This window comes from Ornithorhynchus anatinus, chromosome 17 (assembly GCF_004115215.2).
Source record: "Ornithorhynchus anatinus isolate Pmale09 chromosome 17, mOrnAna1.pri.v4, whole genome shotgun sequence".
Classification (NCBI taxonomy): domain Eukaryota; kingdom Metazoa; phylum Chordata; class Mammalia; order Monotremata; family Ornithorhynchidae; genus Ornithorhynchus; species Ornithorhynchus anatinus.
The window spans coordinates 42,215,595-42,242,284 of NC_041744.1; the positions used below are offsets into that span (position 1 = coordinate 42,215,595).

At 46.2% G+C, this 26,690-nt stretch overlaps 1 protein-coding gene across 1 annotated transcript; it reads right to left on the reverse strand.

Moving 5' to 3' along the window:
• Positions 1–2,760: 2,760 nt before the first annotated feature.
• LOC120638920 lies at positions 2,761–25,958 on the reverse strand. The gene is made up of 10 exons (XM_039914441.1): positions 25,870–25,958; positions 23,256–23,291; positions 22,099–22,143; positions 21,132–21,462; positions 15,507–15,573; positions 8,448–8,550; positions 6,258–6,293; positions 5,013–5,069; positions 3,500–3,846; positions 2,761–2,884 (listed from the first exon to the last, which is right to left on the reverse strand). Exons 1-10 carry the CDS (start codon positions 25,943–25,945, stop codon positions 2,882–2,884), a joined length of 1,101 nt encoding a protein of 366 aa, XP_039770375.1. The 5' UTR covers positions 25,946–25,958; the 3' UTR covers positions 2,761–2,881.
• Between the last annotated feature and the right edge of the window lie 732 nt (positions 25,959–26,690).

A 26,690-nucleotide genomic window follows, 5' to 3' on the forward strand; every position in this document is an offset into this window, starting at 1 on the left:
CCCTCTAGACTATGAGCTCGTCGTGGGTAGGGAATGTGTCTGTTGTTGTATTCTACACTCCCAAGGACTTACCGTGAGACCATTGTTGGGCAGGGATTGTCTCTATCTGTTGCCGGATTGTACATTCCAAGCACTTAGTACAGTGCTCTGCACACAGTAAGTGCTCAATAAATACGATTGAATAAATGAATACTTTGCACACAGTAAATACACAATAAATACAATTGAAGGAAAAAAAAGACTCATAGAACTGTGCACTTTCCACTAGGCCATGATGTTTCTCCAGGTTGGAGAGGATGGGGTAGTGTTGTGGAGGAAAAACTGACAAGATTTAGCAACAGATTAAATGTTAGAACTGACAGCCCTACCATCCTCCCTATCTCACAAGTCCATAACCTTGGCATTATCCTCAATTCATCTCTCTCATTCAACCCACATATTCAATCTCTCACCAAATCCTGTCAGTTCTACCTTCAAAACATTGCTAAAATCCTCCCTTTTCTCTCCATCCAAATTGCTGCCATGCTGATCCAAACACTTGTCATCTCCCGTCTTGACTATTGCTCCAGCTTCCTTGCTGACTTTTCTGTCTCCAGCCTCTGCCCTCTCCAGTTAAGCCTTCACTCTACTGCCTGGATCACCTTTCTAAAAAACTAATTCTGTGTATGTTTCCCCACACTTCAAGTTCCTCCAATGAGGGTCCGTTCATCTCTCCACCTAGAGCAGAAGCGCCACACCACCGGATTTGAGACACTCAGTCGGCTCCTCTCTTTATTTATCCTTGCTCCTCTCCTGCCATAACCCAGCTGGCACAATTCACTCCTCTAATTCCTACCTATTCATGTTCCTCACTCTCACCTCGCCCACCCTGGGCCCCTTTCTCACACTCCCACCTGCAACTCCTTCCTCAGACATATTCGACAGACCCCTTCTCTCCCTATCTTCGAAGCCCTTACCGAAATCATATCAGTAGCCTAGTGAGAAGCCTAATGTGGCCTAATGGATAGAGCACAGACCTGGGAGTCTGAAGGACCTGGGCTTTAATCCAGACTTCAGCACTTGTCTCCTGTGTGACCTTGAGCATGTCACTTCTCTTCTCTGTGACCCAGTCACCTCATCTATAAAAGGAGATTAAGACTGTGAGTCCCATGTGGGAAGTGGTTTGTGTCCAACCCGATTAGCTTGTATCTCCCCCAGCACTTAGTACAGTGCCTGGCACATAGTAAATGCTTAAAAATATCATTAAAACATTTTTTAATCAATGGTATTTGTTGAGTGCTTAATGTGTGAGGAGCACTGTACTGAGCACCTGGAAGCACCTATAACTGAGGTGGTAATAATAACAATAATAATTATGGCATTTGTTAAGTCCTTACTATGTGCTAAGCACTGTTCTAAGCTCTGGGGTAGATACAGGATAATCAGGTTGTCCCATGTGGGGCTCACAGTATTCATCCCCATTTTACAGATGGAACTGAGGCACAGAGGCACAGAGAAGTTAAGTGTCTTGCCCAAGGTCACCTAGCAGGCAAGTGGTGGAGGCGGGATTTGAACTCATGTCCTCTGACTGCCAGGCCCGTGCTCTTTCCATTAAGCCACGCTGCTTCTTACAGTTCTTACAGTTAAGAGAGGGAGACAGACATTGATATAAATAAGTATATTACAGACATGTACATAAGTGTTGTGGGGCTGAGGGTGGGGTGAGTGCTAAGTGCTCAAATGTTACAGATCCAAGTATAGAGATGATGTAAAAGGGAAAGGGGGTCAAGATAAAGAGGACTTAATTGGGGAGGGCCAATCGGAGATTTGATTTTCATAGAACTTTGAAGGTAGAAAGGGTGGTGAGTTCGGGTTATGTGGAGGAAGAGAGTCCTAGGCCAGAGGGAGGAAGTGGGGAAGGGGTCAGCAGTGAAATAGATGATTCTGGGGCTTAGTGTGCAAGCTGACGCTGGAGGAGTAAAGTGTGTGGGCTGGGCTGTAGTAGGAGATCAGTGCAGTGGGAGAAGGTAAGAGGGGGCAAGCTGAATGAGTGCTTTAAAGATGAAAGTAAGGAGTTTCTGTTTGATTCAGAGATGGACGGGCAACCTCAGGAGATTCTTGAGAAGTGGGAGGATGTGGACTGAATGCTTTCGAAGAAAAATGATTAAGGCAGCAGAGTGAAAAATATGGACAGGAGTGAGGAGAGAAAGGAGGCAGGGAGGTCAGCGAAGAGGCGGATGTAGTAGTCAGGGTGGGCTAGGATGAGTGCTTGGATCAGCACAGTGGATGCTACGGATGAAGAGGAAAGGGCAGATTTTAGTGATTTTGTGATGGCAGAACCGACAGGATTTGGTGACAGATTGGGTTGCATGAGAGATGAATTGAGAATAACGCCTAGGTTTGTTAGATAGGGAGGATGGTAGTGCCTTCTATGGTGATGGAAATGGTGGCAGGGGTGTAGGAGAGACAGGGTTTGCGTGGGATATAAGGAGTTTTCTTTGGACGTGTTTAGGCAAGACGCAAGCTTACAGGAAGCCTTCCTGGACTAACTCTCATTCCCCCAACCTGATTTCCTCTTCCTACTCCCCCACTTGTGGACTAAATACCCCCTAAGCACTGTCTCTCCTGCTGGATTGTAAATTCCTTGAGGACTGGGATCTTGTCTACCTACTGCATTGTACTCTCTCAAGCATCTGTGCACAATAAGCACTCAATAAATACCATTGACTGATCGGCTGATTAATAGACATGCCAACCCCAAAGGAGAAGGGCGCTCCCAGATCTTTGATGCTGAAGGGTTTATTGATATTTAGAGACAGTTTGGGGAGGGATAAGGTCAGCACAGTTCCAAGGAAGCTCCATTCGGCCTCTCTGGAGTCAGGACCTGGGTCTCTTCAATAAATTACTGTCAGAAAGAAGATAAAAGAATCAGTCCTAGTAGAAAGCTTGGCTGTGGCCTATATTTTCCCTGAACCTCAGTAGGGAAGTGATCCTTGGTCCGTATGGAATAGGTGCTATTAGGAGAAGGGGTAGAGACTAGCACTGGACTCCCACCAAAGAGCCCCAAGGTCAAGAGAGGCAAACACGGCAGATCAAGAGTGTGGGCCATGCAGAGGGGAATAATAACAATAATAATAATAATAACTATGGTATTTGTTAAGCACTTACAACGTGCCAGGCACTGGACTAAGTGGTGGGGTAGATACCAGCCAATCAGATTGGTCACAGTCCCTATGATATGTAAGCTCACAGTCTCAATCCCCATTTTCTAGATGAGGTGACTGAGGCCAGAGATCACATGGGTCACATGGCAGACGGGTGGAGCTAGGATTAGAACCCATGACCTTCTCACTCCCAGGCCCGTACTCCATCTACTATGCCATGAAGATTCATGCATTTACTGCAGAAGTAAATATGACGGTCGTGGGGCATAAAGGACCAGGAAAGGCCATCTGAGCCTAGAGTTAATCCGCAGAAGAGGGGCAGGGATGAGCCCCAGGTAGCCAGAGCTTGTTCTTACCTTTGGAGTCTCAAAGACAGGCTTCTTGCACCTCATGGACTGATTCTTGGAGGGGCAGCATTTCAGCTCGTTCTCACAGTCTCCGTCCTTGGTGCAGGAGGGCGGTGGAGTTGATTGTTGGGAATTCTTTTCTCCCTTGCCTTTTCCTTTGCCCTTCCCCTTTCCTTTGCCCTTGCCCTTACCCTTCCCTTTGCCCTTCTTGGGCGGAGGCGGGTGATCGGCAGAGTCATTAGGAGACTCAGGGTGGGACTCCGAATCGTCATTTTCTGATTTGTGGTCTTTTTTGAGGGATTTTTTATTGTTTTTGGATTTTTTTTTGGTCGGGCACACTCCAGGCTTCACCACATCTGCAGAAAGAGAGATTGAAGGATTAAGAGGATGGAGTGGCTAAGATACTTCCAAGTTACAATCCCTCATTTCTATTTCTCCCACAGTTCCCCTTTCTCTTCTTGTCCCAGGAAGGTTCCCGTCCAGGGCCAGAGCTGGGCAGGCTCCTGACTCTCCAGGATTACCTTCTCTGGCCAACAGTTCACTGTTAATTTCCTCCAGAAGCCCAGATGCCTCAGGGTTGAGAATTGGTTCTGGGCTCTCTAAGCAGTTCTCAGCCACAGAAGAGGCTGATTAAAGCTGAGAGGCCTGAAGGTTTTAGCAGAGAACACCCCCCCCCGCCCAAGGAATCCCAGACCTAGAAGATAAACACCCAGCTCTGTCACAAAAAGGCTGTGTGACCTAAGATAAATCATTTTACCACTCTGATCCTGTTTCGCCACCTGATAACATACACAAACCACTCTTCTCACACTAAATAGAAACTTCCTGAGAAACAGGATGCGAAAGCATCCATCCCCAGTCCCTGCTAAATCGATGGGTCCTCGAGGACGGGGACCGGCTCTACCAACCCTGTTGTAGTCTGCTGAGGGCTTTTAATGAATGCTCTGAACATAGTAAAGCACTCATTTAATCAATCAATAAATGGTATTTACTTAGCTTTACTATGTGCAGACCACAGTACTAAGTGCTTGGGAAAGTCCAATATAAATACCATCGATTGACTGATTGAGGCCGGAAAGGGTAACCCGGAGGAAATAACTTAAAGAGAAGCAGTTTGGCAAAGTGGATAGAGCACAGGCCCGGGAGTCAGAAGGACCGGGGTTCTAATCCCAGCTCTGCCACACGTCTGCTGTGTGACCTTGGGCCACTCACTTTACTTCTTTGGGTCTCAGTTCCCTCATCTGTAAAATGTGGATTAAAATCTGTAAAATGTGAACCCTGTGTGGGACATGGACTGTGTCCAACCCGATTTGCTTGTATCCACCCCAGCGCTTAGTAAGTGCTTGGCACACAGTAAGCACTTAACAAATAACACAATTATTCATTATTACTATTATTAAGAGACTTTAAGGTAAAGGGGTGAGGAATTACACTTGGAGAATAACCACGAAGCCAAACCAGAATCCTCTGTAGGAACCAGTGAACTAAGTACAGAACTATAGAACCGTGTAATGAGACTCACCAGGTGATTTACTCGGTGGTTGAATCAGAGATCCTGGCACTGGAGCTATAAGGATACCTTTAGGAACACAGCAAGGGGAGATTGAATTTTAAAGCATCGTTCTGCTGTCAACAGGCTTAGAAGGGCAGATCTGACCCCTCTCTCCTTCCTGAGGTCCCACAGTCACCCTCATCTGGTGTTGAAAGAGAGGTCGGGGGTTCCCTCTTCATCCAGGGCTTCTTTCAGGCCGGTTCCTGAGCCAGCCAAATTCCTTTGTAGGTACCTGAATTTTTCCTTTTCTAGCTATCACTGGACCCTAAAATCTCCAATACTTGAGTCCTGGAGAAGAAATATCAGCTAATTGGCGGCGGGGCAGGGATGTCTTCACCCACTCTCTCTTCTCTTTCTCCCTCTCTGTCGTCTTCTCTCTCTCTTTCCCTCCTTCATCCCCTTAAGGTTTCCAGTGAAGCAGTGACCATTCCCTCTCTCCTCCTCCCTCTCTCCGAGACATTCCTGGGTGAGGCCCACAGAGTCATGCTTCGCCACAGACCCAGCTGCAGGTCAGGTGGAAAGGACTCTTCTTCATACATCTGGCCCCATGAAGGGTTGCGGGAGTGCTCTGAACTATATGAAAGAAGGATCATTCTTTTCTCAGCGGAGGTCATGTCAGATAAAGCTCCAGTAAGAGTTTGCCAATAGTCTCCGTGGCCTAGTGGAAAGACCATGGACCAGGGAATCAGAGGATCTGGGTTCTAATATCAGCTCCACCCCTTGCCTGCTGTGTGACCGGGGGCAAGTCACTTAAGTTCTCTGGGTCTCAGTTTTCTCAGCTGTAAAATGGGGTCTAAGTACTTTTCTCCCTCCTATTTAGACTGGGAACCCCATGCAGGACAGAAACTGTGTCCAACCTAATTAACTTGTACCTGCCCCGGTGCTTAGAATTGTGTCTGACGCATAGTAAGCACTTAATAATTACCACACAAAAAAACCCCATTCCTAGCACATTCTAAAACCAGAATTTTCCCCTTCCGACTGTTGGGCAGTTTTATTAGGATTTCTACTCTCACCCCATCCCTACCCCAAACAGCTGACCCTCTTCCCCCGCCACTGGTTGTCCCTGACTCCCCACCCCTAGGTCACTTCCCTTACAAAGGCATCCTTCAGCCATAGAGCTAAGGGGAATGGCCAAAAAGGAAGAAAGCAATGTAGAGGGAAATGGAGAGTCATAAGATGGGCAAGAAGATCCAGAGATGAACTAGGACTTACTTGGCAGCTGATTATCCGTGGTTCCATTAATGGCAACTGGACAAAAACAACACAAGGACAGAATGAAACATAGGCACAGCTGCTTTCCTAAGACCCATACTGAACCCCTCAGGTCAGGGTTGTCCTTCCTCCTCCTCCCCAAGGTAGAGCCAAGCCTCAGAAACTTCACCTACTCAACCCTCCACGTGAGTAAGACCCTCCCTCGGAGGCTCCTTCTCTGCTCCTCCATCTATCTGTTGCTTTGCTTTTGCCCACCACCCAGGTCAGAAGTAGGGCATTGAGCCATCCTGCCAGCCCAGTATTGGACCAGGGCATGGGAATCCAGTAACCTTTTCCATATCACCCTGGGGAGAATGTATGATCCTAATTGCTGAATTGCTGAATGCTGAGAGCCCAATGGGAAATAGATCTGATATGGTAGCCAGCTGAATCAACGATTCCCAATATTTCCAGACCCCCCCCAACCCCCCCTTCTTTGGCTATCACACCTGGAGGCACTAGGTAAGGGTGTGAGTGTGTGTGCTGGTGTATCTATGTATATGTATGAATCAATTGTTTGTGGGGAAGTGTAAAACTTTGTTTGTTCTTTTGGAAGTTCAACTACCAGCTCTAAAACTATTCCCTTAATTTAACAATTCCTCTCATTTCTAGAGGTGATTCTGGAAAGACACACTCAGCCAGCAAAGACCTCTGTGAAATCCCAGATGCAGCTCTGTCCTGACTTCCTAGCATTTTGAAATGACTGCAGAAGCAGGAACAGAAGCAGAGTGGTCCTCTGTCCTGGAACAGGAATCTGCCACATGTGGACACTTCCCCCTTTTTCCATTTAAATAGTGCCATCCCAACAAGGTTACCCTATTTCTGTCCGAGCCTCTCTATTTCCCAGGGGCCCACTTCATGCCCCAGGCTTGACCCATATCCCAAATCCTCCCCACCCCCAACCATTGATGTTTCCATGGAGAGTTTTGGCCCCTGGGGGACCCTCCAACCATCCAGGACTGCTTTTGCTGCAGTCAGTCAGTGCTGAAGAGGAAGCTCTAGGAGTACGATGGCTTTCCGACATGTCCGCAACCCACTCGCCTTCCCTGTGCTTGGAAAAGGAAAGGAGCAGGTGGACGCTCAGCAAGCAACTTTTAAGATGGGCTGCCCACTGATCCTGGCCAACTAGCCACAGCCAGAGGACAACATTCGTGACTGAAGTGGTTACTGGCCACCACTCTGACCCCCACAATCCACATGTACCCCAAGAGTCACAGTTCACCTGACTGGACTACCAAATATATAGACATCCCCAAGCCTGGGTAACACAAACCACCCATCCCATAAACCCTCACTTCCCCTAACCGCCCTTTCCTCATTATTAACTATGCACTTGGCTCTGTACCCTTTAAACATGTTGAAACTCATCCCAGTCCTACGTCACTTGTGTACAAATCTTTTTGTCTTCTATTTCCCCTATCTGCTTCTCCCTATAGACCGTAAGCTCCTTGAGGGCAGGGGTTGGATCTACCAATTCTGTTATATTGTATTTTCCCAAGCGCTCAGTACAGTGTTCTACACATAGTGGGCATTCAATAAATACCATTGACTGATTGATTGGCTGGTCCGGCATTAGTTTCTATCTTTAAGTCCACCCGAATTCTGCCCTACTCACTCCATTTTCAAAGCCTTCCTAAATTGCATCTCCTCCAAGAAGCCCTCCACAATTAAACTCCTATTTTCTCAACTCCGACTGCCACTTCAGCACTCTCATTACCTAAGCACTTGCGTATTCCCCCGGTCGCCATTATCTTAGTGTCCATCTCTCTTGCTAGGTGGTAAGCCTCCTTGAGGGCAAGGATTGTCTTTACCATTTCTGTTGTACTCTCCCAAGCGCTTGGTACAACGGTGGCTTCAGAGTCAAAGCTCGATCAAGATGATCGATTAATTAAGAAGATAAAAATGTCCAGATGGTTAAAAGAAGAGCCATCTCCATCAGAAGATGATCACTAGCCCAAGCATCCGAAGGCTGACTAATAGCCAAATGAATTGCCTTTTGAGCACGTTGGCTTTAAAGCCAGGAATATGTGCGGAGCAATGAATGTGTGCGTGCTGTTGAGTCTGCCTCTCTCTCCCCCAGACAATCCCTCCCAGTGGAATCCAACCCGCTCGAACCAATGCCCCTGAAGTGACCAAGACTTCACAACTCACCCGCACTGGAATTGTCATTTGTGTTCTGAGCTGAGCTCAGGGCTAGCAGAGTGGCAGAGAGGAAGATGGGCAGCATCTTGAAGGCAGAAGGCCGACTAGCTCTCTGCTGGAGGAAAGCGGGGCTCCATCCCTTATTTATACTCAGGCAACAACGTCATCATCGCAGCTCCAAACAAAAGGCCTTCAGAATTCCTTATCAGAGAGTACTATTTTTGCATACTAATTTTCCTCTGCCGAGCTCCTCACTGGTGCCACGTTGTGACCGATGATATGTGAGATGCTAGTTTACTTCCCTAAATTTTCCTAATAGAGGGGGTAAAGACGAGTGTTTGCCAGATGAAGAAAAGTTAAGATAACAAAAATGAAATCACTAATTGAAAAAGAATAACAGTCAAAAAGGGTGGGATTGACCCTGCTCACATTCCTCTGAGTGCAACAATCAACCACTGGTATCTAGTAAGTGCTTGTTGCGTGCACAGCACTGTTCTGAGCACTTGGGAGAATCCGATAAAATAGGGTAAGTAGATGCAACTCCCCACCTCCAAGGAGCTTCCAGTCTAGTGGGAGAAGCAGACGTTAAAATATAGGTGAATGAAGCCACCATGTTCAATTTGTGCTGAGGGGGTGAGGTGGGGTGACTGCCCACTTAGGTACCCTTAGGTCATGGGAGCAAGGGAATGGTGTCACAGGGGAAAGGCCCTCAACTTGGAGACCGTGAAAGGATCCCAGTTCCACTCTGGAGAGGGAGTAAGGGAAGTTGGAGGAGAAAGGAATGTCCACCATGAAAGAAGTGAAAAATACATCCACTGAGGTGGGAAGCAGCATGATACAGTGGATAGGGCATAGGCCTGGGAATCAGAAGGTCATGAGTTCTAATCTTGGCTCCTCCAACTGTCTGCTGTGTGACCTTGGGCAGGTTGTTTCACTTCTCTGGTCCTCAGCTACCTCATCTGTAAAATGGGGATTGAGAACTGTGAGCTCCACGTGGAACAGGGACTGTGTCCAACCAGTTTACCTTGTATTATTGATGGTATCTGTTAAGAGCTTACTTATGTCCCGAGCAGTTTTCTAAGCACTGGGATAGATACAAGGTTATCAGGTTGTCCCACTTGGAGCTCACATCCTTTTGAGGCACAAAAAAGTGAAGTGACTTGCCCAGGGTTACAAGTGGCAGAGTGGGGCAAGTGGCAGAGCAGGGATTAAAACCCACGACCTCTGACTCCCAAGCCCGGTCTCTTCTGAGCCACGCTGCTTCTCTGCCTGTCAAAAAAGCAAGTGCTCGTAAGAATGTTCCATCTGCAATTTCAACTCAGCATGATGCCTCACCTTTCTCGTTAAGCACATTCATCCTCCCAGCTTTTCCATTACAGACAACATCACCAGCATCCTCCTGGTTTCAGGAGCTGGCGACCTCACTGTCATCTCTGACTCCATCCTTACCCTCCTCTGACACTGCTGACCACCACCTTCCTTCCTCTTCTTCCACTCCCGTTTTTGTTTCCCCACTTGCTCCCTTTATTCATCCCCCCTTCTAGCCCCGCAGCACTCATGTACATATCTTTAATTTATTTATATTAATGTCTGTCTACACCTCGAGACTATAAGCTCATTGAGGGCTGGGAATGTGTCTGTTATGTGGTTATATCGTACTCTCCCAAATGCCTAGTACAGTACTCTGCACCACAGTAAGCGCTTAATAAATAGGATTGACTGACTGACTGACTTCCTCTTGAAACATTATCTGACCTTGGCTTCCCTGACCCTGTCCTCTCCTGGTTCTCCTCTTATCCTGACTGTCCCTTCTCGGCTTCTTTGTGGGCTCCTCCTCCATCTACCACCCTCTGACATCAGGGGTCCCTCAAGGCTCAGTTTTGGATTCCTTTCTGTTTTCCACCCATACCCACTCCCTTGAAGAACCCATTCGCTCTCAAAGCTGCAAGTACTATCTTGGTATTTATTGACCTGTACTTTGTGCAGAGCACTGCACTGAGAACTTGGGAGAGTTCATTACATCAGAGTTGGTAGACACATTCCCTGCCCACAGTGAGGTTACAGTCTAGAAGACTTTCTGCAGATCTTTTCACAGATGATTCCCAAATTTATCTAAACACCCCTGACCTCTCTCCTTCTCCGCAGTTTCATACTTCCTTCTGCCTTCAGGGCAGTTCTACTTGGATGTACCGCTGACAACTGAAACTAAACATGTCTGAAACAGAACTCCTTAGGTTCCCACGCAAACCCTGTCCTCCCACTGTCTTTCCCATCACTCTAGACAATACCATCAACCTCCCTTTTTCTCAAGCCCCTAACCTTGACATTATCCTCCAACTCAGCTCTCTTAATCAATCCAGATATTCAATGTCACCAAATCCTGTCAGTTCTACCCTCACATATTCCTAAAATCTGCCCTTTCCACTCCATCCAAACTGCTACTATGCTGCTCCAAGCACTTATCCTATCTCGCCTTGATTACTGCTTCTGCCTCCTCACTGACCTCCCCACTTTCTTTCTCTCCCCTCCAGTCTATACTTCACTCCACAGTCTGTATCATTTTCTAAAAAAAAAAACATTTAGTCCACATCTCTCCATCTCTCCACTTCTCAAAAATTTCTAATAGTTGTCCATCCACCTCCACATCAAACAGAAGCTCCTTATAATCAGCTTCAAAGCACTCCATCAGCACACCCCTTCCTGCCTTATCTCACTGATCTCCTACTACAGCCCAGCCTGCACACATCTCTCCTTTAGTACTAACTTGCTCATTGTACCCCATTTTCATTTGGCTCATCACCAACTCCTTTCTCACCTCCTCCCTCTTTCCTGGAGCTCTCTCCTATTCTATACACACCAAACCACTACTCTCCTCAATCTTCAAAACATTTTTAAGGTGACATCTTCTCCAAGTGGCCTTCCCCAGTGAAGCTCTCTGTTCTCTGACTCCCCCTCCCTTCTCCTTAGCCTACACACTTGGACTGTATCATTTGGTCACTTAGTATTCACCCCACCCTCAGCCCCAAGACACTTACATACATATCTATAATTTATTTATTAATCAATTAATGAATCAATGGCATTTATTGAGTTCTTACTGCATGCAGAGCACTGTACTGAGCTCTTAAGAGAATACAACAGAGTTGATAAGCACATTCCCTGCCTATAACCAGCTTAAATCAAAGGTATTTACTGAGTGATTACTGCACATAGAGCGCTGTACTAAGAACTTTGGAGAGTAGAAAACTGTGGCTTGTAGGCTTGCTGTGAGCAGGCAACGGTTGTATTGTACTCCCCCAAGTGCACAAAGTAAGCACTTAATAATTATTACTGATAATGATATAATTCAAAATTCTGATAAATTCTGATAAGGTTACAGGCTTAATTTAATTATGGCATTTGTTAAGCACTTAACTATGTGCCAGGCACTGCATTAAGTGCTGGGGTGGATACAAGCAGATCGGGTTGGACAAAGTCCCTGTCCCACATGGGGCTCACAGTCTCAATCCCCATTTTACAGACAAGGTAACTGAGGCAGAGAGAAGTGAAGTGATTTACCCAAACTCACACAGCAGACAAGCGGTGAAGCCAGGATTAGAACCAGGTCCTTCTGACTCCCAGGTCCATGCTCTATCCACTAGGCCATGCTGCCTTGCTTGAAAGCAGATAAAACGAGTGACGTGGCCTAGTGCACAGAGCACAGACCTGGGAGTCAGGGGACCTGGCTTCTAATCTCAGCTCTGCCATTGCCAGCTGGGTGATCACGGGCAAGTCACTCAACTTCTTTGTGCCTCAGTTACCTCATCTGTAAAATGGGGATGAACATCTGTTCCCTTTGGACTGTGGGTCAGGTATTATATCTACCTCAGTGTTTAGCATGAAGCAAGCCCTTCACAAAAACTGCTGTTAAGATTACTTCACGACTGTCAATCTTGTTGACAGTTTGTGTTGTAAAGATTACACTGCTGCAATTGCTGGTCATATAAACTGGTGTGTTTCTCCGGCTTTGTAGAAAGAGGTCACCTCCTCCGGGAGGCCTTCCCAGACTGAGCTCCCCCTTTCCCTCTGCTCCCCCCATCCTCTGCTCTTCCCCCTTCCCCTCCCTTCAGCTCTTTGCTCATCTGTATCTATTGTTTATTAGCCTATTTATTTTGTTAATAAGGTGTATATCTCCTTGATTCTATTTATCTTGATGATGTTGTCTGTTTTTGTTTTGTTCTGTTTTGCTTTGCCGTCTGCCTCCCCTGTTTAGACTGTGCGCCTGTCACTGGGCAGGGATTGTCTCTATCTGTTGTCAAATTGTCCATTCCAAAGTGCTTAGTACATTGCTCTGCACATAGTAAGCGCTCAATAAATACGATCGAACGAATGAATAGTAGCCATAACAGTGGTAGTACTGAATGTTTTGGTATTTATTGAACACCTACTGTTCTACTGAGTAGAAAACATTGCACTGAGCACTTGGGAAAGTACCGAGAAGCAAAAGTCAGGATCTTGAAAATATTTATTGTTCTACAAGTTACTATATTTACAATTGAGATTTATAGTGGGAGCGATCAAAAGAAGAAGGACCATCGTTAACAGCGTGGATATGCCAGGATATATCAGAATAAATCAGAAAAAATAATGGATGCACATTTGAATATATATAAATGCAGAAGTGTTCAAGATGGGTAAATATATTCAGGAGTGGCGGTGGAGTATAATAATGTTGGTATTTGTTAAGCGCTTACTATGTGCCGAACACTGTTCTAAGCGCTGGGGTAGACACAGGGGAATCAGGTTGTCCCACGTGGGGCTCACAGTCTTAATCCCCATTTTACAGATGAGGTAACTGAGGCACCAAGAAGTGAAGTGACTTGCCCAAAGTCACACAGCTGACAAGTGGCAGAGCTGGGGTTTGAACCCATGACCTCTGACTCCAAAGCCCGGGCTCTTTTCCACTGAGCCACGCTGCTGCTTCTTTTGCAGCTCGGACTGATAGGGTTCTGTTCTAAGACTGTTTCCATACGTGCCAGGCTGGACTCTCTTCTGCTTCTGTTTCCTAACTGCCACATCATATGAATTTGAATTTGCCTTTAAAAATGTTCTGTTCATCGTGTCTATGCTTTTAATCTTTCAGCTCACCACAGAGCAGATGTCTCAGTCAGTCAATCAGTCCTTCAGTGGTATTTATTGAGTGTCACTGTGTGCAGAGCACTCTGTAAGATAACAAATTAATATGTTCCCTGCCCACAAGGAACTTACAGTCTAGAGGGAGAGACAGGCATTAAAATAAATTACAGATATTTATGTAAGGGCTGTAGGCTGAGGGTGGTGTGAACAAAGCGTAAAAATTCAAGTGCAAGGGTGATGAAGAAGGGAGTGGGATAAGAGGAAAGGAGGGCTTAGTAGAGGAAGGTCTCGTGGAGTTGTGCTTTTAATAAGGCTTGGAAGGTGGGGAGAGTGATGGTCCAATGGCTATGAAGGGAGAAGGTGTTTCAGGCCAGAGGCAGGTCATGGGTCGGGGTCGGAGGCAATATAGGCAAAATCAAGGTACGGTGAGCAAGTTGGCATTAGAGAATCCAAATGAACATGCTGGCTTGTAGTCGGCAGTCAGTGAGATAAGATAGGAGGGGCAAGGTGATTCAGTGCTTTAAAGCCAATGATAAGTAGTTTCTGCTTGATGAGGAGGTAGATGGGTAACCCCTGGAGGTTCTGGAGGAGTGGGGAAAAATGGACTGAATTTTTTTTTTAGAAAAATGATTTGGGCAGAAGAGTGAAATACGGAATGGAGTGTGAAGAGACGGGAGGCATGGAGGTCAGTGAAGAAGCTGATGTAGTAAAGTTGGGATAGGATAAGTGCGTGGATCAACTTGGGGGCAGTTTAGATGGAGAGGAAGGGGGATTTTAACGATGTTGTGAAGGTAAAACCATCAGGATTTGGTGACAGAATAAATGTGAGGAATGAATTGGAGAGATGAGTTGAGGATAATACCAAGGTTATGGGTTTGTGTAAAAGGGAGGATAGTGGTAATTGTCTAGAGTAATGGAAATGACAGTGGCAGGAAAGAGTTTGCATGGGAAACTAAGGAATTCTGTTTTGGACATGTTTGGCTTGAGGTGTCGTCGGGACATCCAAGTAGAGATGTCCTAAAAGCTGGAGGAAATACGAGACTGCGGAGAAGGAGAAAGACTGGGGTTGAAGACATAGTTGTTCCAGGCACCTGCTCTGATGGAACTGCTGTAGAAGTTGATTTTCACATCTATCTCAAATAGGTCCAGTTCTACAACTCACTAAAGTATTTCTCATCTACACGGCATGTGACTCAGGATCTGCTCATCAATGCCGCTTAGACTTATGCAAAAATGATAAGAAACTAAGCTGTCTGAACCAACAAGGATTTGTCTGGGGCTTGGAACTCTCTGCTGAGTTTCCAATAAATCAACAAACTGACATGCAAGTCTGAGTCTCAACAGGAACAGGATCAATTAGGGTCAAATATGACTGAGTTCATGTATCAAACTGGGCACAACAGTTCTGTAAGAAGTGAGAAGCAGCATGGCTTCATTCATTCATTTATTCAACGGAATTTATTGAGCGCTTACTATGGGCTATTGTTTGGGAGAGTGCAATATAACAGACACATTCCCTACTCACAACAAGCTTACAGTCTAGAGGCGAGCTTACAGTCTACAGAAGGAGCCAGAAGGACCTGGGTTTTAATCCCCACTCCACCACTTGTCTGCAAATGTCTTCACTTCTGTGTGCTTCTTCACTTCTCTGTGCTTTAATTTACTTATCTTTCAAATGGGAATTCTCTCTTCCACTTAGACTGTGAGGCCCTATCAATCAGTCAGTCAATGGTATGCATCCCGGGTGCATAGCAATGTACTAAGAGCTTGGGAGAATACACTATAGTTGGTAAACATGATCCCTGCTCTCAGTTGTAATGGAGGAGCTACGTTCATTCAATTGTACTTATTGAATGCTTACAGTGCAGAGCACTGTATTAAGCTAGGTCCGACTGCGTCCGACTTGATTATCTCATATCTACCCCAGAGCCCGGTACTGTTCTTGGCACTTACCACAGTTGTGAAGAAGTCCTCTACCACCACCATCAAATCTCTACTCTTTAAAGTCTTCCAGCAGGGACTGGATTTATGAGAATGTGGCTGACCCAGTTTTGTTTTTTCAGTGAGGGGAGGTTTACGGTATTTATTAATCGCTTACTATGTGCCAAGCACTGTTCTAAGCATCAGGGTAGGTGTAAAATAATTAAGTTGGACACAGTCCTTGTTCCCCATGGGATTCACAAATCCCCATTTTACAGATGAGGTGATTGAGACACAGAGAATTTAAGTGACTTGTCTAAGGTCACACAGCAGACAAGTTGTGGAGCTGCGATTAGAACCCAGGTCCCCTGACTCCTAGGTCCATGCTCTTCCCACTGAGCCATACTCCTTCTCATTCACTGACTCAGCTTGGATTTCACCCTATTCCTTCTGGAGCTCCTCATGCAATGCCGACCTTTACAGCCCCACTAATGGAGTAGCTTGTCCACACCTGGGAGGGTCAGAAGTCAGGTGGGTGATCAGACCACCCCCCAACTCCACTGGTGACCTGAACAAGGACCCTGCAGACTCATTCATTCATTCAAGCGTATTTATTGAGTGCTTACTGCGTGCAGAGCACTGTACTAAGCCCTTGGAAAGTACAGTTCAGCAATCAGGAGAGACAGATCCTGCCCACACTGGGCTTACAGACTAGAGGAGGGGAGACAGACATCAAAACAAGTAAACAGGCATCAATATCAATAAATAGAATTATAGATATATACATAAGTGCTGTGGAGTGCAGCGTGGGGAAGAACAAAGGGAGCGAATCCTGGTGAATGGAAGGGATGGGCATCTGAGGAAAAGGGTGGTTTAGTCTGGGACTCATAGATAGGAGGATGAAGGAAAGGGGCTGAAATCACTTTCATTTCACTCCTGTGTTGAATAACCCAGCAGAAAAGGTCCTCACAGTGTCTTGCTTCAGGGCACTCTCACCTGACTTTGGGTCTTCAGAGCACTTTTGCCTAATGGCAGAGATTAGTGGGAGACTTGAAAACAAAAGCAAAGATCAAAATAATATCAATTATATCGCCAGAGGAAGCAGAAACAAGGAGCCAGTAAGAGTGACAGCGCCTGAAGGAGGTGAAGACAACAGACAGCTAATTGAGAGGGTGGGAGCCCGTGCTGTGGACTACAGGCCCAGTCAATCAAGTAAGCAGTCAATGGTATCGATTGAGCGCTTACTACATGTTCAGCACTCTACTAAGCGCTTGAGAGAGTATGATCCCGTAGACATGAGCTCTGCTCACAAGGAGCTTACAGTCTAAGGAAGCCCAGGAAAAAGTTACTGGGCTTAATGGTATGCAAAGGCAAAAGAAACATATGTTAGTAGGGAATTGGTTTTCATCTTCACTAAAACATAATTTGGCTTGGTCTTTTTTTCTCTTCTTTAAATGCTTAAGCTAAATAAATGGCTAACGACACGTTCTCTGCTATCGCTCTATGTAACTTTTTCATGCTTCAGTTCCCACTTATATAAAATGGAGATAAAATGCCAGTTCTCCTCTCCCTTCAGTCTGTCCCATGTGGGACAGGGACAATGCCTGACCTGATTATCTTGTATCTCGAGCAGTGCTTAGTACAGTGTTAAACAGGGAGTACTCAACAGATATTATTATTAATATTCAGATTTTGCTTTCAGAGTCATCATTATTTCACACATTTGGGTTCCTGTGTAATTTAGAAGGGAGAAAAAAAATCCCTCTAATCACATCCTTTCTCTGTGCCTCATTTACCTCATCTGTAAAATGGGAATTGAGGTTGTGAGCCCCTTGTGAGACATGAACTGTGTCCAACCTAATTAAATTGTATCTAACCTATCACTTAGAACAGTGCCTGGCACATAGTAAGCACTTAACAGATACCACTAAAAAAAATTGTATTTCCTTTGGTTTTGTTATATTCTCTAGATCGTATATCCTCTAGGCAGTGGTTGCCCATCCACGTCCGTATCAAACAAAAACTTCTCACCATTGGCTTTAAAGAGTCCATCACCTTGCCTTCTCCTACCTTAACTCTCTATGCTCCTACTAGAACCCAGCATGTACACTTTGCTCTTCTAATGCTAACCTTCTCACTGTGCCTTGATCTCGCCTCTCTCACCACTGACCTTTGCCCCCATCCTGCCTCTGACCTGGAACACCCTTCCATGTCAAATCCGCCAATTACTCTCCCCACCTTCAAAGCCTTATGGAAGGCACATTCCTCCAGGAGGCCTTCCCTGACTAAGCACCCCCTTTCTTCTTCTCCTAGTCCCTTTGTATCGCTCTGACTTGCTCCTTTTGCTCTTCCCCCACCCCCCCAACCCACAGCACTTACGTATGTATCTGTAATTTATTTATATTAATGTCTGTCTCACTGGCTCTGGACTGTAAGCTTGCTTTGGTCAGGGAATGTGTCTATTGTTGTATTGTACTCTCCCAAGCACTTAGTACAGTGCTCTGCACAAAGTAAGTACTCAGTAAATGTGATTGAATGAAGGTAAGCTTACTGTGGGCAGGGAACATGTCTACTGGCTCGGATGCACTGTATTCTCCCAAACATCTTAGTATTATTATGGTATTTGTAAAGTGCTTACTATGTGCCCTGCACACAGTAATTACTCAATAAATATCACTGAAGATGATCTCAGTGGAAATGCCATGTCTCAAATGCCAATTCCCTTCCTGCAAGAAGTAAGATGAGGAGGAGATTCTATATTCCTGAGACTGGCAACAACTCACTGCTCACCACCTCAAAGCACAAGGACTCTGTCTAATTTCCACCTATGTCTTCTCTCCCAGCGCCTAGAACAGTGCTCTCTACACAGTTACTGCTTAATAATATGATTATTCCTCCTCCAGTGTTTGGCTTGTGATGGGGCTTAGCTCTGTACCTGAAAAGGGGGGGTCTCAGGATTTGTGGGGAGAGCCCCACCTCTAATGTAAACCCACTGTGGACGGGGAACAGGTTTCCAACTCTGTTGCATGGTACTCTACAAAGTACTTAGTACAGTGCCCTGCACACAATAAGTGCTCAGTAAATATGATTGGTAGATTTGGTTATTCAGCTATCTAATATTAATAATAATGTTGGTATTTCTTAAGCGCTTTCTATGTGCAGGGCACTGTTCTAAGGGCTGGGGTAGATACAGGGTCATCAGGTTGTCCCAGATGAGGCTCACAGTCTTAATCCCCATTTTACAGATGAGGGAACTGAGGCACAGAGAAGTCAAGTGACTTGCCCACAGTCACACAGCTGACAAGTGGCAGAGCCGAGATTCGAACCCATGACCTCTGACTCCCAAGCCCGGGCTCTTTCCACTGAGCCACGCTGCTTCACTATCTCATCCTGACATTTGTGCTACTAATGTATATATACTTGTTCTTCCTCTCGCTCTGACTCTTTGTAATGATAATAAGAATATTATTATTAATATTGACAATATTATTTGCTCCACAGAAACTGCCCTCTCAGATGTCATCAGTGATCTCTTTCTTGCCAAATCCGATAGCCTCTACTCCATCATAATCTTCCTCTATCTCTCAGCTACCTTCAACACTGGGCCACCCCCTCCTCCTGGAAACGCTTTCCAACCTTGGCTTCACTGCTTCTGCCCTCTCGTAGTTTCCCTCTTATCTCTCTGTTTATTCTCAGTCTCCTTTGTGGGCTCCACCTCTGCGTCCCACCCCCTAACTGTGGGGGGCCCTCAAGGTTCAGTTCTGGCCTCCTATTCTCCATCTATACCCACTCCCTTAGAGACCTCATTCTCTCTCATAGCTTCATCTACCACCTCAATTCATTCATTCATTCAATTGTATTTATTGAGTGCTTACTGTGTGCAAAGGTGTGTCCAACCTGATTAGTTAGTATCTACCCCAGTGTTTAGTTTAGTGCCCAACACATGGTAAGCGCTTAACAAATACCATAAAAAAAGGTCCAGCTCCTTCAGCCCATCAACCAGCTAATCATGTCAGGGCTCAGAACACCCAAATCCCTTCTCTGAGTAAACCAATTCCATAGAACCGATTGTCATCTTCTGTTGGGAACCCCCAACAAGCCCCACCAAACTGACCCTGTGGTGTAGCCCATCACCACTTACCTGGTGTGTGTCCATGGACAAGTCACCTAACCTGTCTGCCCTCAGTTTCTTCATCTGTAAGATGGGGATTAAATAGCTGTCCCCACTCCTTCTACTTTGGCTATAAGGTATTCAATCAGTTCTCACTCTCCCGCTTTACCTCACTGGACTACAACGCAACCCACACACTTTGTTCCTCTAAAACCAACCTAATCACTGTACCTCAATCTCATCTATCTCACCACTGATCCCTTACCCACTTTTTCCCTTGGGCCTGGAACCCCTTCCCCCTTCACATCCAGCAGTCCACCACACTCCCCACCTTCAAAACCCTCCTAAAATCACATCTCCTCCAAGACGCTTTCCCTGACTAAGCCTTCATTTCCCCTATCTACCCTCCCGGCCACATCAACTATGTTTTGGGTTCTGTAGCCCTGATATTCAGCCCACCCTCATCCTCACACTCTGCCATTTCCCTTCTCTAATTTATCTAATTTGTCTGTCTTCTCTAGCCTGTAAGCTCCTTTTGGGCAGAAATTGTGTCAGCCAACTCTACCAAGCACTTAGTTCTGTGTTCTGCACATAGTAAACACTCAAGAAATGCCATTGATTGATTGATTGATTGATTGCCGTGAGCTCATGTGGGACTAGGACATTGTCCAATCTGACTAGGTTGCACTTAGCATGGTGCTTGGCACATGGTAAGAGCTTAATAAATACTGTGGTTGCTAAGATAACCAGCTCTACACCCAGAATCGCAGAAACACGGGGCTTCCAGTTTCTTGATGCTGATGAGTTTATTGGAATTTAGACAGCTTGAGAAGGAGCGAGGTCAGAATGGCCCCAGGGGAGGAGTCAGAAAGGAAGTTCTAGGGGGTCTCCCTCCAGAGTCAGGAACATATCTCCATTCAGCTTCTGAAATAAAAGAAGATGATAAAAGAGTCAGTCCTAGGAGACAGCTTGGTCAGGCTGTTAGCTTTCTCTGATGCATAAAGAAACTCTAACACAAGTGGAGCAGAGTGGCAAGTGGAAAGAGCAAGGGCCTGGGAGTCAGAGGACCTGGGTTCTAATCCCAGCTCCATCATTTGCCTGCTGAGGGTGACCTTGGGGCAAGTCATTTCACTTCTCTGTGCTTCAGTTACCTCATCCATGAAATGAGGATGAAGACTTGGAGCTCCAGGTGGGACGAGACTGCATCCATCTCGATTATCTTGTACCTACCCCAGCACTTAGACCAGGGCCTGCCATAGAGTAAGCACTTAACAAATGCCATTACATAAAAAAAAAAAAAGAGGTGGAGTGATCTATGTTCAGGGTGCTCTGGATATGTGGTACCGTGAAAGGGGTTAGGTCCCCAAAAGCCAAAGACTAGAGAAGGACTATCAACAGCAGCATCATAAGAGTAGCTGCTGAGGAGAAGGATTTTCCAGTCACAGAGCAAAGGGAGGAACAGAGAAGATGAGATGAATCTGGGACCAAATATGCCAAGAGTAGAAGGACAGAGGGGACGTGTGTGAAGGGCAGAGCATTGTTCTCACCTGGCCAGGGTGGGTAGTGAGCCAGAACCTTCCAAGATGGGCTTCTTGCACTGTAGGCCCTGATGGAGGGTAGGGCAGCACTTCAGAGGTCCAATACAGTGTCCATCCTTAGTACAGCTTGGCAGGACACTCGGGTTGGGAAACCTAGCTAAGTCTTGAAGAGGCTGATCAAAATTGCTTCTGGAAACACTGGGAAGGTTGGGGGATGTTGGAGAAAGGCTGAGGAGATTTCTACCGGGAACTTTAACGTGATGTTTCACTTTCTTTAGTTTGAAGAGGGGTTTGACGTTGGGAATGTCCTCCACAGGACAAATGCCAGGCTTCATGATATCTACAGCAGGAGAAATTGTAGGGTCAGAAGGGCAGAGCGTCTTCCCTCTCCAGTCCACAAGGATTTGGAAGGTGTCCCAAATCTCCCTTTCTCCTGCTGCCCTAGGAGGGTCCCTATCCTGCCCAGTTCTGGGAAGGTCCCAAACCCCATGGGTCACTTTCCCCAGCCAACGGTCCACTGGTCTTCTCCAGAATCTCAGCCAGATCCAACTTGGATGATGGTTTCAGTGCTCTCTAAGAAGCTCAGATCCAGGGGCAAGGCTCATCACAGTCAGAGACCACATGCCAGGAGTCCCAGAACCAGGAAATATGCTCCCAGTTCTCATTATTATGCTCTATGTTCTGAGGTTAATCACTTAAGCTCCCTGATCCTCAGTGGCATCTGTACCATAGGTGTGCACTACTGTAACTTTTTGACCCAAATAGAAACTAGAGATGAAATGGGGGCAGCAAAGGGTGTGAAAGGATTCACCTACCCTCCCTCTGGAGGGCCTACATGGAGCAACTAGTTGGAACTAAATGATCAAGACATTCCCTTTTGGGATAACAATCCCCACAGGTGCTGGCAGGCCCCCTCCAGAAAGGAATTGTTAAACAAAGCATCCCAAGGTGGGTAAGGCAGTGCAATGAAACTTACCATCTGGCTTGATCGGGGATTCTGAAACCGCAGCTAAAAGGTCATCTTTAGAGACATAAGAAGGGGAGCCTGGATTTTAGTACTTGGTCTGGTTGTCTGCAGTCAACACAGAAACCCAATTCCACATTCACAGAGACAAGCCTGGCTTGCTTTCTCCCTGCTCCTCAGGCCCCTGTGATCACTGTCACCCGAGGCTGAACATCAGGTGTGGGAGCTGAACATGAGCCCACAGAGAATAGGTCAGGCCGGAGCAGCGGAGTAAGATTTCTTCACTTAGCTGCCCCCCCCCCCGGCCCACCCCGACCACACCCAATCCCTTCTTTTGCACATCTTTTCTCATCTTCAACTGAAACTGTCCCCAAATCCAGCCCCAAATCCAGGTGCTGAAAGAGGGAAAGAGTCTCCAGAAGCTCTTTTCTCTCTCCCTTAAATTTGGTGTTTGAGATGAAGAATGAGGCATTTCCCTCAATTCCAGTTCCTTGTGGTGTTCCTCTATGAGGGCCTCAGAGCCATATTCAACCCTGAAGAAGCTGTCTGTCAGTGGGGAGGGAGTGGTCCTTGGACCTCTTGCCCATGAAGCGCTTTGTGATCTTGGGCAGGAGTGTCACTGAAAGTGTTAAGAAAGGTCTGAGAGAAATAACCCCTCAGGATCGCACTCTCTCTGGGGTGAGCAAAGTCAGTTACAGCAACAACTCTCCACTGCCAGTCCAAGGGTTGAGGTAAGCTAGGAACTAAGAAATATCCCCATCTCTGACTGTTAAGGGGCTTCACTCCCAGGGTGCCCCAATTTTTAGTCTCCTTCCTCACTCCCTCCCCAAGCAAATGCCATTGTTTTTTCCCCTTGATTCTCCCTCCCACTCTTGCTGCCCCCTCTGGGCATTCCCTGTTCCCCACCCTCCATGAAGACAGCTTTTAGCTGTCCTCTTACCCCACACAACAACCACAGAGCACAGCAACCACCTGGGTTTCATTCTGGGAAACACTGAGCAAGGGAAAGAGACTAAGACCTCAGACCCTGGCGGGCCAAAAAGGGGAAAAAATGGGATGGGGATCCAGCACTGGGCTGTCAATCAACTAGCCCAGTGGGAGGACAGATTTCAAGCTCATCTGCTCAGCTGACTCCAACCCCAGGGGACTGAGGGCTGAGCTGCTTTTACCTGGAAGTAGATTTTCTTCTGTTCCAGTTCTGGAATCTGGGGAGAGACCACATAGAGCTACTATGAAGTTTAGGACAAAACAAGGGATTCACCTTAGGGAAGATTCTTTCTTTAGGATCAGGAAATCACAGAGCTCGGGCTTGAGCTTTTCTTAGCAGGAGCATAAATACACCTTAAGTATTGATTTCGCCAGACTGTAAGCTCATTTGGGGCAGGGACCTTGTCTACCAACTCTGTTGTACTCTCCCCAGCACTCAGTACAGTACTATAGACTGTAGACTGTAAGCTTATCTCTATAAATTCGTTGTGATTAGGGAACATATCTGCTGATTCTGTTTTTATTGTACTTTATTAAGTGCTTAGTAGAATGCTCTACACATGGTAAAATTGACTACAGACCTCATCCTATCTGCTCTATCTGTTCAAAAGGCCCTTTCTGGGGCAGAAACTACCTCTCTCTTTGGTCTGGGTCAATCACCACCTTTCATTCATTCATTTATTCATTTAATTGTATTTATTGAGCACTTACTGTGTGCAGAGCACTGTACTGAGTACTTGGGAGAGTAGACTACAACAATAGACACAATCCATGCCCACAATGATCTTACAGTCTGGGTTTGGGAGGAGACAGACAATATAAATAAATAAAATTACAGATGCGTACATAAGTGCTGTGGGGCTGGAATGGGGGAGGAACAAAAGGAGCAAGTCAGGAGTGACACAGAAAGGAGTGGGAGAAGAGGAAAAGGGGGCTTAGTTGGGGAAGGCCTCTTGGAGGAGATATGCCCTCGATAAGGCTTTGAAGTGGAAGAGAGTAATTGTCCTTTGGATTTGAGGAGGGTGGGCATTCTAGGCCAGGGGCAGGATGTAGGCAAGAGGTCGGTAGATTTAGTCAAGATCAAGTTACAGTGAAAAGGTTAGTGTTAGAGGAATGAAGTGTGCAGGCCAGGTTGTGTTAGGAAAATAGCTAGGTGAGGTAGGAAGGTGAGAGGTGATTGATTACTTTACAGCCAATGATGAGGGGTTATTGTGTGATGTGGAGGTGGATGGGAAACCACTGGAGTTTCTTGAGGAGTGGGGAAACATGGACTGAATGTTTTTGAAGAAAAATGATCAGGGCAACAGGGTAGAGTATGGACTGCAGTGGGGAGACACAGGAGGCAGGGAGGCCAGCAAGGAGGCTGATTATTAGTATTATTACAATAATCAAGGAGGGATAGGATAAATGCTTGTATTACCATTACAAGGTTGGATGGAGAGCAAGGGGTGGATTTTAGCGATGTTGTGAAGGTCCAACTGACAGGATTTAGTGATGGCTTGAATGTGTGGGTTGAATGACAGAAAGGAGTCAAGGATATGCCAAGGTTATGGGCTTGTGAGAGATGAAGGATGGTGGTGCTCTCTACAGTGATGGGAAAGTCACGGGAAGGACAGGGTTTGGGTGGGAAGAGAAGGAGTTCTCTTTTGGATGGGTGATGGGAGGACATCCAAGTACAGATGTCTTGAAGGCAGGAGGAAATGTCAGACTGCAGAGAGGGAGAGAGATCAGGGCTGGAGATGTAGATTTGGGTATCATCTGCATATATGTGCTTAGTATAGTGCTTTGCACAAAGTAAGCACTCAATAAATGAGAGTGAATGAATGGATAGTGGTGGTAGTTGAAGTCATGGGGGTGAATGAGTTTGCCAAGGGAGTGGGTATAGATGGACAATAGAAGAGGACCCGGAATTGAACCTTGAGGGACCCCCAAAGTTAGGGGGTGGGAGGCAGAGGAGGAGCCCAGGAAGGAGACTGAGAATGAGCGGACAGAGAGATAAGAGGAGAACCAGGAGAAGACAGGGTCAGTGAAGCCAAGATTGGTTACCTAACCTTTCAACCTTCCATACTACTTAACATATATATTTTATTTAAGCACTGCCCAGATACTAACTTCTGCACATATTCCCCATCTCCTCTCCTTCTTTCTCCCCTATCTCTAATTTACTTCAGTGCTCGTCTCCCCCTCCAGATTGTCAGCTCTTTGAGGGCCAGAATCGTGTCACCTGATTCTGTTATACTCTCTGAGAGCGCTTAGTAAAAAGCTCTTCACACAATAAGCATTGTGTGAATATTGTTGATTAATTGATTGATCGATTGATTGGGAAAGGATCAAAGACTTGATTAAGTGCTTAGGACAGTACTCAGCACACAGTAGGTGCTCAGGAAATAGCATCGATTGATTGATCCGTTTGATTGATTGATCTACCAAGTTCCCACCTTCCCCTTATTATTACTACTACTATTATTATTACTGGTAATAATAGGTTAATAATAACAATATAATAGCGTGTCCAACCTGATTAATTCGTATCTACCCCAGCACTTAGAACAGTGCTTGGCACAGAGTAAGCGCTTAACTATAATTGTTATAGTTGTTTATTTTAATCTTTGTTATTGATTATTTGTAATTATAATCCATAATTATTATCATTATTCATAGTAGTATTGCTGTGCATCTTTTATGTGCCCACCACAGCTCTAAGTACCGCAGAAGATACAAGATACCATCTCTTCCTTGGGGAGAGTGGTCAACTCAGCCTAGCTGCCCCATCATTCTTCCTATTTCTGAACTTACCGTCATCTGGACTCTGAGTCGTCATCTGAGCTGAGCTCAGGGCTAGCAGTGCGGCTGTGAGGAAGATGAGCAGCATCTTGAAGGCAGAAGGGTGATTTGTCTCTCTGCTGGGGGAAGGCAAGGAATCCCACCCTTATGTATGCCCAGGGAACAATGTCATCATTGCAACTCCACACAAAGGGCCCTCAGAACCCTCTGCCTGCTCATCCTGCCAGCATAAGGCACTTCCGCCATCTCACCTTGGGCCTCGGGGGTGCGCAGATCCTGTGATCAGACAGTTTGGGCGCCTGCCCTAAGATGTCCAAATGGTGGAGATCAATACGGATGAGTCGGACTGTTTGACACACAAGGAAAAGTTAAGATAACAAAAATCAATTCTCTGGACCGAACAGAAACAGAAGGACAAAATGGATGACCTTGCCCGAAGGCCTCTGGGAGCCGGAGGGGATTTGTGTGGCTGAGCCTTTGAAGAAGCCTTTGCCTTGGAGTGCCCAAGTGGATTCTGGAACTAGTTCTGCAGTCCATCCAAGAGAGAGCAAAGTTTTAGTAGAAGAAAACATTTGGACCTTTGATGCAGAGAAGCAGCATGGCGTAGTGGATAAAGCCCAGGACTGGGAGAAGGTTATGGGTCTTAATCCTGGCTCTGCCACTTGCCTGCTGTGTGACCTTGGGCAAATCGCTTCACTTCTCTGTGCCTCAGGTACCTCATCTGTAAAATGGGGATTGAGACAGAGCCTCATGTGGGACAGGATCTGTGTCCAGCTCTATTTACTTGTATCCACTCCAGTGCTTAGAACAGCGCCTGGCATATAGTAAGTGCT